Here is a 13,975-nt window from a genome sequence, read left to right as displayed (position 1 = left end):
GTAGTATTAGTCTTGAGATATGACACATTATATTATGAATTTAAGGCCATGAATATCGCATTTCTAAGTTAAGTGCTAATAAACACTTTTCTATCTTTTTGCAGTCTAAACATGGTTTGCTTCAAAGACTCAAGAATTTCTTCCCCTAATTTGCAATGCCTTATTATTTTGGATCATAAAGAAGCAAGGACGGGACACGGTTACCAGTTGATACTAATCGGCCAATATGCTGCAGCTTCATGGGTATCTTTGAGGGACCCACCTTATTTGGCAGACTGGACGCTTGAATACAATAGTCGTCCTCTAAAAACATGGATGCTTTGCACCACTACTCATCATTCTTGGAATGTCAAGAGTACCTTACCATGCCTAGGGCATCGAATTATTAACAAGGAAACTCATTGGGGCAATGATTTTCCGTTCGGTGGTGAATTTCATTACGTTCCTGGCTACTGGGAATGGGCAGAAGACGTCTTAAGTAGGTATCGCTTGTCACTGGAGGGTGCAAGAATTTATGACACCGTATATGCTTCACTCTTCACATATGACCGTAATACGAATATTATGTAGGCTTTTTGTGAGGCATGGTGCCTTATACCAATAAATTACTTACCTCTGCTAGAGAACTATCCATATTACTTTGGGATTTATATAAGACTGGTGGTTTGCCTATAACAGGATCTCCTTACAAGGACGGTGTGCCAAATGTTGTAGAGCTTACAGGCACGTACAACAAGGGGAGACGGTTTCTTCCCCAGACTTGTGACCATTTTTTTGATCCCTTCCATCGGCTCCGAGAGGGAGGTAGCAACGATCCAAAGGTTTTTGCAAGAAAATGGGTAGAGTTCTGGTGTAGGAAGAAAATGAAGTATACTCAGCCTTCTTTAAGGAAAGAAAAGTAGTCTGCTCCTTTGAATCCGACGCACAATCCTACCGGGGTCATAGAAGAAGCAGTTAATTGGTCGACTGTTGAAGAAGCTTTATTTCCTAAGCTAGGAGTTATGGATGACAAGAAATATGAGACATACTTGGCTGCTTTTCTATCTTATTGGTTATGCATTTTTGTTCTCCCTTCAAAAGATGGTGACTTCATTCGTCCTGGGACCTTTAAGACCGCATGTCATCTTGCTTGTAAACGAAGAGTCAGCCTTGCAGTCCCGGTCTTAGCCAGAATATATAAGGGCTTGAACGAGATTTCAAGGTGCTCGTTGCTTGATCCTTCTCAAACTTGCTTTCCTGCTCTTTATGTGTATGGTTGGCTAGCCCATTATTTTAAGACTCATTTTCCGTATGCAAAGAGGCCAGTTGTTCCTCTCATGGCCGCATATTCTGGTGAAGGTGTTGCTAGATATTTTGGGAAAGAGGAAGCAAGGAAGTGTATTCATAATGGAGAAAATATCATTTGGACTTCGACAATGCCCCGCAGATCTAGTCCGCACCACTACTATTACGATGGTAAGGCAGATGAGTCCGAGTTAAATTTCTTTATAAGTATTCTCTCTAATTATCTTCCTTTGAGGGACGTAGTCAACTTTATTATGGAACCTTACAGCCCACATCGATTTAGCCGCCAATTTGGTTTTAATCAAGACACCCCTGGTCGCTCGGAGAAAAATTTTCGTGAGGCCTCATTAGAAGAAGGGTTAAGACTTGCGCGGATTTGTGTGTTGATTAGATCTAAGTCGAGGGCAGTATTTCCTCCTTTTGGGTCCAACATGAAGAATTTAACATCGTCTAACTATAAATCTTGGTGGGCAAGGGCGCATGGAAGCCTTCTTAAAGACCACTTACAAATTTTGATGAATACTGTTGAGTTAATCACAAATACCATTCAAAACCGCAACGAGGATGTCTTAGTGGTTGATAAGCTTCCTGCTTTACAGTCTAAGGTAGTTGAGATGCGCGCAGGCAACGAACCCATGCTACACAAAGAAATTCAAAGAGAAGAGATCCCTGCTCCAGCTGACAAAGGTCTTATTCCATTTGGTATAGACGTTGATGCCTCTAACAAACGCGTATCCCAAGAGGAGAGTGATAGCAGCAAAGGAGATCAATGTTGGAAAAAGAAAAGGCTAAACCCAGAAGGGGTTGTAGAGGTCCAAAGAGTTGATAGCCCTTCAAGAACACTAACAACTCAAAACGAGAAGGTAAAAGAAAACATAAACTTTTTATTTTTGTTATCCATGGTCAAATGGCTTCGCTAAAGTGTTCTTACATTTATTTATTTATTATTTTTTTCAGGCTAATAACGTTGTAGCGTTGCAACGAGTAAGGCCACAAGATATTGGTGAGTCTGTAGCAGGACCGAACCCACAGAAATCATCTTCCATAGCCAAGGCCAATCAAGAGGCAACTTCTATTTCTCATGATGGAATTAGGGAAAAGTTGGGCTCTATTTTTGCATGAACGACCAACAATTGTAGCTTCAGTTTTTGATGGAAAGAAGGTTGTCTTGGATATTCAAAAGGAGTTTATCTTGAAGCTTTGGATTTTGATTCAGTGTAAGCTAAAAGGCAGCACTGTAGACAATGTCTCTGATCTTGAAGAAAATACTAAAGTGATTCTTGAGGCAATGGGTGGGGATGATGTGGATATTTTCCCTTTGAGAAACCTATTAGAGTCCCTTTTTGATCTTGCTGCTTCATATAACAAGACACGGTCGGATTTATCTGACAAAGTTGAAGAGAATGCAATATCAGATGGTGAGATACACCTTACAAATGCCATGATTGAAGAAGAAGAAGAGAAGGTTAGAGAAGTGTCATCTATCCGCCAGTCCCTAGTTACAGTGAAAGAGAAGATAGAGAAGCTCCGTGAAAAAGAGAAGAACTTAGAAGCCCTTCTAGAAGTTGCTGAGAAAGAAGTTGAAGAATCCAAGTTAGGAGTTTCAAATATTAGAAAGGAGTATGACGCATGTTGCACTGTCTTGTTGACTACTGATGACTTGGCCGATTTGGGGAAGAAGAAGAAATACTTGGAAGCTATGCTCAAAGATTTTTCCAACTACAAGCTGTGCTTAGATTAGGCTATTAACACTGTTTTATTTGTTTTTTTTCTTTTCTTCTTGCATTTGATTGTTTAGTAGACATTTTCATGAACAATAAAACTTCTTTTGCTTCACTTTATATTGTGCGTTCTCATTAATGTTTCCCTTTGTTCTTGACTTTTTTTTAGTGCTGTATGGATTTGAAGACTTGACATGCTTGCAGACTTTAATTTAAAGAACTAGCCGGTTTGAACACTTCTGTGAGAACGTGATTTTTGTTTTACGCGACAATCACTCCAAAAGAAACAAAATAATAGCAATTGGTCTTGCTGTACATTTTCTGGATTTTTACGTGGCATTTTTGCTAGTTATTTGTGATTTTGCCCGTGGTTATTTTATTCAAACAAAAATAAAAAAAATATATGTATATATGTCGTGTGAACCGTAATCCGTTTATTAAAAGAAAAATAAAATGTGTGCATCCTTCATTGTATTTTGTCATTAAGTGTTTAGTATAATTAAATGTTAATTGTGTGATAATTGTTGTTCAATGTTTTATATGGTATTATTTGGCAAATTAATTTAAGAAAATTAAAAAGAAAAAAAAAGGAAGAAAGAGTTTCGGACTTGGGCCAGTCCAATTTTTAAACAAAACAAGCCCAAACAACCCAACCCAAAACCCCATATCTACCCGGTCCAGACCAGCTGACCTTAGGGGGGTCCAAACGACGCCGTATTGATCTGGTCTGATCTGGGCCGTTGATCTCAGATCGATCAACGGCCAGGATCACATTCCCCATACCCACGAACAAACCCGACCCGTTCAACCCCCGACCGACCCCAACCCTTTGCACTTGAAATGACACCGTTTCCCATTAGCTGAAGGATCCTGGCCCTTCATCTTGTCTCATCCTATGGCCAGGATCTATTCACCCACTAACTATATAAGCCTACCATCATACCCCACGCCCCATCCGAACACCCCCTACCTTCCATCGTCCTCACCACAGACCCCTTGAAACCCTAGCCGCCCCCTTTCCCTTCACCATTAACCCCGGCGACATGGACACCGGTGACCCCCTCCTTGACACCATAGATCCGCCTCATTACCCTGAGCATAGATCCGTTATCCTTTTCCCTCGAATAATATTCTAGTTGCTCGAATCTTCATTTGAAGACTCGAGCAGAACCTCAACTTACACCGATGTACCCCAGTTTCATACCAGATAGTCCCCGGACCTCCCTCGTGACCAAACCATGTTTGGTTTGGTCCGAATCTAACCATGGGAACCCAGATCCCAAATCTACCACCTAGGTTTCCTCGTGACTGACTTATGTCTGTTTGAGCCAAGTGATTAAGGTCTAATGGACCTTAATCGAAGTGTTTCTCATTTGAGAAGCACTTCGATTAAAGTCCGTTCAACCCCAAGAAAGGTCTATTCGAGTCCGAGCTAAGGCTTTCTGATTTTTCGAGGGTTTAAGGTAAGATTCGTTTTTCTTTATTCAGTTCATGCGTTGATTAAAGGTCTGTTCGTATGGCCAAATGTTTGTTTAATTTGTGTTTTGAACTGCTGTTGTTCACCTTGCCCGAACCTCTGTATTCGGTCAATTCCTTTCTTGATAATGTGTAGATGTGTATGTGCTGTGCAATCAATTGAACTTTGAACTTGACTAATTAACTGATTCCCCGGTATAGTTTCTGCTTAGTCATTACAATTCGAATCATGGGTTCGATACTGTTAGATGTCTGATCATGGTTTCGATTGTACGTGTTATGATTAGTATAGTCGAGTCGACATATGTCGTCAATTAGTTTCAGCTATTTGAACAATAAAAATCGATCTGCTTCTGTTAAGCATTGTTTGAATCAATTAGGAATTGAGCTTTAGCTACTTATAGTTGTTAATTTGAATCAAAAGGATTTATTTTGTTTATTTGCAAATCTGAATTGTGGACATGTGCACTTCTGCACAGCATGTGCATTTAGGGGCCTTTTAGGATTAAAATAAGCTGTCAACAGGTGCTGTCAGAACACACCCCTGCTGCCCATGCCCTGTTTTTAATTTAGAAATAATAAGCCCCATCCATATATTGTTTGTTAGGGAATATCATGGGAGGGGATATACTTAAATGTTTGAGTGGAAACTGAAAAGAGAAAAACAGCACATGGGAGGGGTTTTCTGATTGATTAACAGGCTGTTTAAATGGCCTGATGTTAGGCTTATAAGAAGAAAAACTTCCATTAGAAAATGGGCTGAACATTGAGAACTGAGGTTTGAAAGACAGAACACTGAAAAAGAATTCTTTTGATAACTCAAATAGATTTCAAGACTGAAAATTGGCACTGGATTTTGAAAAGAAAAGAGATAGTGAGAGGGATATCACAGAGGGGCTTATACAGACACACATACGAGAGAGAAAAACATACAAAAATCAGAAACTGTTTTCTTCCTGCTGTTTGTTCGATTCTCAGTTTGTTCAAACTGTTCAATCAGTTCTGTTTTCTTTCAAGTATCAGCTAAGTTTATTGGTTGGTTCGTATCGGTTGTTTCTCTTGGAATTGGATTGTCTGGATCTCTGTTTCTATACTACTGGTTATTGCTGTCATTCTGCCATTTTCCATCGGCTCTAGCTGCCTCTTGCACTGGGATTTGTTCTATTTGTTACCTGCTGCCACTACTGCTGTTTGGTATTGCTTCTATTGCTCTAACTGACCCCCTTGCTTCTTCTGTTGTATCCAACATCCAGGTACATACTAGAACTTTGCATCTGATGTAACAATGAAAGCATGAAATAAAAGATATGCGGGAGTTTAATCATTCGTTGCTGCAGTTACAGTTTTTACGAATGTTATTAGATTTGTGTAACTTGTTTAGTTTGTAATTCAATAAAGAAACACATTAGGTAGCCTTGTACTTAATTGCAGCTTAGTTTGTTTCAAATTGTGATTTCAGTTGTTTAGTGGGTTGTATGATAAGGAATGCATGAGTGTTTTGGCACACAGGTAATTAGATAACTTTTCGGCTATATTCTGCATGTATAGAGCAGAATGCCTTAATCTTGCCAGATATAATGTAGTTTTATTGGATCTTTTTAGGCAGTTCACATGATCACGTTCAAACCCTATTAGTAACAGTTTCCGATAAGTTAATTCTACTGACCTGGTTTAAATAAGTGAGTTTCAAATTCGGATTTGAAGAACATTTAACATAGGCTTTTTAGCAGTTTTATTAATCTTGTATATTAATTTCCTCTAGCAATTTAACAACATGTTCATCCATGAAATAAGGCACAAAGCAATTCATGCCTCATAAACAACTAATCAGATAATCAAATAAGAATCCGAAGTTGGTCAAGCATGTAATTATCACGCATTCCTCCTTCTTTCACTTTATTAGAGACGAACACAATAGAAATGTAGTCACTGTAGGTTTATCCTTTTAAATAAAAATGAGACGAGCCTCAACAAACAAAATGCACCAGCTGTGGGGCCCTCTAAATGTATACATTAAAATGCTTAGAATTCGGGACAGGCCGTTTAGCGAATTTTGCGGCCTTCCTAAAATAACAACACGCTAGTTGCTTTAGGCACGGCTTAATTAGATTACATTCTTAAACTCGGGTGCACATTGATATGACCCCGATCCAAATCTCAACGGAGTCGAAATGTATTAATAACCACGGGTGCATTGATTGTGACGTGGTTCGAGATGCATTTTCACGACGTTGCAATTCTATAAAAAATAAATGATAATTGTAAAAGCAGTTTAAACTTAATAAAAGCACGTAAGTCATAACATATATTGAAATCAGATATTTAGCCTTTATAACAATTTAAGCGACCGTGCTAGAACCACGGGATTCGAGGGTGCCTAATACCTTCCCTCGGGTCAACAGAATTCCTTACTTAGAATTTCTGGTTCGCAGACTTCATTTGGAAAAGTCGAAAATTTCCTCGATTTGGGATTCAAGATAAACCGGTGACTTGGGACACCAAAAGCCAAACCTTTCCCAAGTGGCGACTCTGAATTAAATAAATAATCCCATTTCGAATATTGTCACTTAAATTGGAAAAACTCCCTCGCGCATCTAAACCCTTCGGGGCGGGGCGTGCAAAGGAGGTGTGACAGCTCTGGCGACTCTGCTGGGGATAATTGTTCCCAGAACCACTGGTTCAGGGTTCAAGAATTCGAGCTTAGAATAATTGTTATATTTGGCTTTATTATCTGATCTTTATTACATGTTTTTGCATAACGTGCTAAATGTTGTCTTTTACCGCTTTGATATTATCTGAACTGTATATAAACTGTGCCGAAACCCTTCTCTTCTTACCTCCGGGGAGAAGCTCGCTGGTCGAGACTCCCTATTCTGTTAGTGTCGATACCTGAAATAAGAAAGAGGTCGGACAAGTTACAAAGCCGGACGATCTCGCGGGTCCCCGGTACGTAGCCCCCTCCTTGACTCGAGTTGTCCGCTCGGGTACACGGTCTAGAACAAATACCCAGGTTATAAACCTAGTATAACGAAACTTCATGCCGGATCCCTAATAGGAACGCTTATTCACATCATGTTGCATTTGACTTAGGGGACTCAACACAGGGGTTGGGTCCATCTAGGACAGGCGACCTGGAATGAAAAGACCATCATGCTGCATCCTATTTGTTTTGCGCATTTATTTGCTTCGATTCCGCATGCTGACCGTTTTCTAAAAAGGAAAACAAATAGCAGCGTAGGGAGATAATTACTTATTTTTGGAAAAATAATGTCCAAGTAGTGTCAAAACCTCAGCCGTAATTTTTCTAAAAAAAAAAGGAATAAAAACAAAATTTGTCTTCTAGTTTGATTTATCAAAAAAAACATATAAAAATTTTCTTTTTAATCACTTTCAAAATCAAAAAGGGGTATTTATTTAAAAGTAAAAAAATGGAAAATTCATAATTCAAAAAAATGTTGTTTCTTTTGTAGTACCTCTTCTATAAATTCAGACTAATAGTCCAAATATTTCTTTAAAGAAAAAAAAATATATATATATTTTTTTTTTCTTTAGTCTTTATCTCTTTTCAAAAGAAAATAATAATAATAAAAAATATTCTTGCTTTCTGGGTTTAATCGATTTTCTCTATTTACGATGTACCGAACTACGCCGGTTTGATTCTCACCGGGTGTGAGATACGTAGGCAACCCCCATCGGGTTCAACCCCACCTTTTACTAAAAAAAAACAAACAAATAGTAATAATAATAATAAAAAAAAAAAATGTGTCAAAATTTTAATTCTATCACGAATAAATCAGGTGATGTTGCTTTGTCATAAATAGCCGAATGTTCCCGAAAGGGACGCCGGAAGGCTGACTTTGCATAAATAACCACCTTCGGGTCATTTTTTAGGATTTTCATCCAATTGACCCACACAACCTCAAAATATTCATCCCCGAAGTGCTAGAAGGCCGTGTTCGAAAACTTGATCCTCCTTGTAAAATATTTTGAGTCAAGTTATTTTTGTTAAGAACACCTTAATAAATGTGCAGGATGAGCACAATGCAAAATGAACATTTTTCAATAATGACCAAAATCCCTGTCAAGTTACGGCTATGGTGGAATGATCTAGGTGCTGAAGGACAAGATGAGGTCAAGAAATATCTGAAAGGTCTCGTGGGTTTGTTGGAAATCCAGCCTCGGGGAGATATCATAAGAGCTTTGGTTACCTACTGGGACCCGGCGCACAATGTTTTCCATTTCTCTGATTTTGAACTCACCCCGACTTTGGAAGAAATGGCTGGGTACATCGGAAATGCTGAACTTCCGTTAAGGCAAAAATACTTGGTCGCCCCAAGAGCTGTCACGGTACATCGGTTCCTAGATTCACTGAAGATACCCAGAACGGTCCACAACCTGGATCTGGCTGCCGATTTTTGTACTCCATGCTTCATATATGATAGGTACGGTCATGAAGAGGGATTCAATAATCCAATCAACAAACTGTGCAGCAAAGGTATTCGTCAGAAGTGGGACAAACACTGACGGGTAGCCTTCATGATGATGTTCCTGGGCCTTCTGGTATTTCCAAGGAAAGACGGAAACGTTGATTTGAAGATATCCGGGGTCGTCAGCACCTTACTCACGCAAAGTGACAGTACTCTCGCGCCTATGGTGGTATCTGACATCTTTCGAGCTCTTACAGCTTGTAAAGCTGGGGAAATTTCTTCGAAGGTTGTAACTTGCTCCTACAAATGTGGATGACCGAGCACCTCTGCCATCGTTCCGAGATTTTGAGCCATGGTTCCCCGGAAAAGACTTGCATAGAAGAATTTTACACGAGAACCAAAGAGATCAGTTTGCCCAAAGGAGTCCTGGCATGGACCTCGTTCTTTCAAGCTCTTACTGCCAGCCAAATACAGTGGACGCTGGGATGGTTGCCTGTTGATGAGGTCATATATATGCCAGCAGCTAGAACTCATTTCTTACTGATGGGGCTTAAGAGCATTCAACCTTACGCGCCCTGCCGAGTTTTGAGACAGCTCGGAAGATGCCAGACAGTACCGCATGAGGAAGATCTTAGCGCTCAAACAGTTGAGATAAGTCCCGACAGACAGTTTCCAGAAGCGAAAATTCGCCAAATCTGGAGTGAGTGTCAATATTTGAAATCAGATACTTGCTTACGGGATAGAGCCAAAGGTGAGACGGCACCAGGTTACCTTGTATGGTATAGAAGGGAACTTGAGCATGAAAGGCCGGCTAAGAGACCCCACATCCTGAATTTCACCGAATCATCGCAAAGGCAGTGGGATTGGTTAGCAAAAGAAAGAGGCTATTGCGCCGAAATCAGCAGGCTAAAGCAACAAGTGGAAAGCCTGAAGTATGAGCACAACGTGCAATTTGCTACCGACCTGGGAGAGCGGAACAGGTTGATTTAGGAAAACGAAATGCTCAAAGCCCAGATCAAACAGATAAGGATGCATGCGGATAAGCAGCCAAGGCGTCGATCAGACGAGCAGTTGATAAAAAGGCTAAAAAGTGAAGTCAGGGAATGGCAAGAGGGTTTAGAGAAATCTAAAAACATCATAGCGGAGCTCAGGGCACAGTGGGATACAAGAACAGATAAGCATCGCCGACACTTGAATTAATTGAATGGCGACCACGAGAAAACTGTTGTCAGAATAAAGAGAGAGATGGCCATACTTGAAATCAAAACAGTTAATCAGGCCAAGGATTTCCAAATTGAGAGCAGATACTGGCATGACTTGTTAGCCCAGATGATGTTAGAAGTACGACGACTAAAGAATCAGCATATACAGGATTCTCAGGTATTCAAGATGTGTAGCGATCAGATAAGATGCCTACTCATAGAGAAGAAGCAAACAAGAGATAGGATCAAGGCCATTGCCCATGCCATCACCAGACGATGTCTACGATGTGAGAACATGACCAGTGTTACCGTCCTCTCGGTAGTGATGGGTTATGTCAAGCAGATCATGCATGAGCTGGAGCAGCTTGAGAGGGATCTCACACCTAGGACCGCGACGAGGCCGAACGATGCCCCGCGGGTACCTATTTTCAAAACCATAATGTACTCATAAGTCCAGTCTGTATCTTAGCATCTTCTGCCTGTTTTTCCACATCAGGGTGATTTTAGTCTATTTTGAGTCTAGGTTTATTTTCAAAGTTTGCTCTTTCTTTTGCAAAATATAGTTTGTAATAGATCGTTTCAACAATAAAAGGGTTGTTTCTTTTACGCTCATTCGTGTTTTTGAACTACGTAATGATCTGATTCACGTGGCATCGTGATACGTAGGCAATCCTCATCGGATCCGGTCGCAGTTTAACCAAAGAAAAAAAAATTGAAAAAAGGGGGAAAATAATAAAAAAGCCTAAAAAGAATGTCGGAATGACGCATGTTTTCATCGCAAACATATAGGAATCCACTTAACTGTATAGGTGCATCATGCCCAACGTGAGATTGCCTATCTGTTATTTATTTCGAATTAACCGCTCGTTTGTCGTTAAGTTCTTCCAGGTCTTTGAAAAAGGCGGTTGGTTTGGTGAAAGTCTGGCCTCGCACTCATACTTCACGAGGTCGAAAGGGAGTGTTCTATTACCTATTGTTAAGACAGGAGGCAGTGCTCACACTTACTTCACAAGGTCAAAAGGAAGTGTAGAAATGTCTTCAGAGATTCCGTTGCCAACAATCCCTGTTTCCGAGGAAAGTTCGATCTCGGCTGTCCTCACACCTGAGTCCGCAACTGCGGAGGAAAATAAAATCCTACGGCTCCGTATGTTGGAAATGCTAGACGACTGGAATAATGGGAAAGAGCCGCCAAGTGTCGTCCCCGAATTCCCTAAGTTATTATCCAGGTCAAGCGGGACTTCTAATGTCCCCATAAATTATCCTGCTACCCCATTCGGGTACCCAGCCACTTCAGCCTTCTCTGCTGGATCTCCTTCTGAGCCCCATCCCCGAATGTCAGCCACCGATGCAAACACAAACATCTTTACTGCACTGCCCTGCCCGATTACGACACAGCCTGCTACGTACAAGCCAAGCTTTGACTCATCCTCCTTTACATTCCAAGCACTCTCCTTCTCAATGGAACCAACTAGGTTCGCTACCAACACTAATCCTCCACCGCCTCAGTGCGAGCTTGCACCCACGCAGGATCAGAACCCCAGAATTGCAGAACAAAATGAGATGGCCAAAAGAATGAGAAGCCTTGAACAGAGTTTGAAGAATATGCAAGGTTTGAGTGGACAGAAGAGCGTCTCTTACACCGACCTATGCATGTTCCCTCACGTACACCTACCAGTGGGTTTCAAGACCCCAAAGTTTGAGAAGTACGACGGGCACGGTGACCCCATTGCTCACCTAAAGAAATATTGCAACCAATTAAGGGGAGCCGGCGGAAAAGAGGAATTGCTAATGGCATATTTCGGGGAAAGTCTGATAGGAATAGCCTCGGAATGGTACATGGACCAGGACATGTCCCGATGGCATGTCTGGGATGATCTCGCTAGAGATTTTGTGAGACAATTCCAGTATAACATCGACATCGCACCAGACCGAAATTCTCTGTCGAACTTGAAAAAGAAACCTTCAGAAAGCTTCAGAGAGTATGCTATTAAGTGGCGCGAGCAGGCGTCGAGGGTGAAGCCTCCCATGGATGAAGTGGAAATGGTCAAGGCCAGGGAAAGGACTTGGACGAACCCTGCAGGGAATAACAGAACCCATCACCTTGCCGACCACCAAGAAACCATTTGGACTAGGTTTCAAACCCACTCCAGGAGATGAAGAGTGGGCAAAGAAAAGGAAAAATGAGGGTTGGAAGTTACCTCGACCATTGCCGGATTTATATGAAACTTTCATCAGGCCAAGGTACACCGAAGAAGAAGACGATGAGGTCTTCACGGCTGAGGAAATCGAGGAGATATGTGGGGCAATGAGAGAAATGCTCTACGAGACTCACATGGTTCAAACAGGTGAAGGCACAAGCACTGCTGAGATGCTGTACGTGGGACCGAACGCCAAACTTCGAAACTGGGAGGCCACGCCATTCCCGACTAGACGGAAGTCCGGGTAGACCTGTCCTGCCACCTTTCCTGTGTCACAAGTTATCTCCAGGACATAACTTGAACGTTTTCTTCCTTTCAATTGTTGTTTTGAATTTCTAAGTTGTAAACATTGTTGTTTTCCAACTTCCCAAAGAAAATGAAAAAATCGTCATTTGCTTTCCCATTTTTTCCTTTGTTCTGATTTTTGTTATTCTTCCTTTTATCTTTCCTTTCAGTTATAATAATGCGGCTTTAAATATGACATGCTTGCGGACTTCATGCCCAGATCACAACGAGCTATTTAACTGTGATTTAATGAACCCAGAACCAGAATATGATGAAGAAGAAGCTTTTAGGGAAATAAACCGAGAGTTGGAACATTTTGAGAATAAACCTAAGCCAAATTTGAATGACACTGAACCGGTTAATTTAGGAACTCCTGAAGAAATCCGGGAGACCAAAATAAGCATTCACACGGACAAGAAAATACGAGATGCGATAATTCAACTTCTTTTTGAATTTAAAGATGTGTTTGCTTGGTCATATGATGACATGCCGGGACTAGGTGATGATCTAGTGGTTCATAAATTGCCGATTCATCCTGATTGTCCTCCAGTTCAACAAAAGCAACGAAAGTTCAAAACTGAGGTCAGTGACAAGATTAAAGAGGAGATCACCAAACAACTGAAAACGGGAGTGATTCGGGTAGTCCAGTATACAACATGGTTGGCAAATGTGGTTCCAGTACCGAAAAAGGACGGGAAAACTCGGGTATGTGTAGATTACCGAGATTTGAATAGAGCAAGTCCCAAAGATAATTTCCCACTGCCCAACATCCACATCCTCGTTGATAATTGCGCCAAACACGAGATACAGTCTTTCGTAGATTGTTACGCTGGGTATCATCAGGTATTGATGGATGAAGAGGACGCCGAGAAAACTGCCTTCACCACGCCTTGGGGCACCTACTGTTATCGGGTCATGCCATTTGGTTTGAAGAATGCTGGGGCTACTTACATGAGGGCCATGACTGCCATTTTTCATGACATGATGCATCAGGAAATAGAGGTGTACGTGGACGACGTGATAGTCAAGTCCAGGACGCAGGATAATCACATCCAAGACTTGAGGAAGTTCTTCGAGAGATTAAGGAAGTATGACTTGAAGCTGAACCCAGCCAAATGTGCTTTCGGAGTTCCGTCGGGCAAACTTTTGGGCTTCATCGTAAGCAGGAGAGGTATCGAACTAGATCCAACTAAGATAAAATCTATCAGAGATCTACCTCCCCCGAGAACGAAGAAAGACGTGATGAGTTTGTTGGGCAGGTTGAACTACATCAGTCGATTTATTGCCCAGCTGACAAGCACGTGTGAGCCCATATTCAAGCTGTTAAGGAAAGATGCGGCGATCAAATGGACAGCTGAGTGTCAAGAAGCCTTTGATAAGGT

The 13,975-nt window shown here is 41.2% G+C and overlaps 1 protein-coding gene across 1 annotated transcript; it reads left to right on the top strand.

Moving 5' to 3' along the window:
* The first annotated feature begins 1,001 nt into the window (after positions 1 to 1,001).
* LOC138889568 (uncharacterized) lies at positions 1,002 to 3,025 on the top strand. The gene is made up of 3 exons (XM_070172896.1): positions 1,002 to 2,147; positions 2,242 to 2,287; positions 2,379 to 3,025. Exons 1-3 carry the CDS (start codon positions 1,002 to 1,004, stop codon positions 3,023 to 3,025), a joined length of 1,839 nt encoding a protein of 612 aa, XP_070028997.1.
* Positions 3,026 to 13,975: the final 10,950 nt, after the last annotated feature.

The sequence above is a fragment of the Nicotiana sylvestris genome, chromosome 4, assembly GCF_000393655.2.
Source record: "Nicotiana sylvestris chromosome 4, ASM39365v2, whole genome shotgun sequence".
NCBI lineage: Eukaryota > Viridiplantae > Streptophyta > Magnoliopsida > Solanales > Solanaceae > Nicotiana > Nicotiana sylvestris.
Note: the sequence above shows the minus strand (reverse complement) of the source record. Positions and strands in the feature narration are given on the sequence as shown.

What these genes read in the sequence shown, in the direction of transcription:
- LOC138889568 (XM_070172896.1), top strand. Translation starts at nt 1,002, where the DNA reads ATGGATGACAAGAAATATGAGACATACTTGGCTGCTTTTCTATCTTAT. An exon ending in TAACAACTCAAAACGAGAAG is followed by an intron (nt 2,148 to 2,241) that starts GTAAAAGAAAAC and finishes TATTTTTTTCAG; the next exon opens with GCTAATAACGTTGTAGCGTT. An exon ending in AGTAAGGCCACAAGATATTG is followed by an intron (nt 2,288 to 2,378) that starts GTGAGTCTGTAG and finishes TGATGGAATTAG; the next exon opens with GGAAAAGTTGGGCTCTATTT.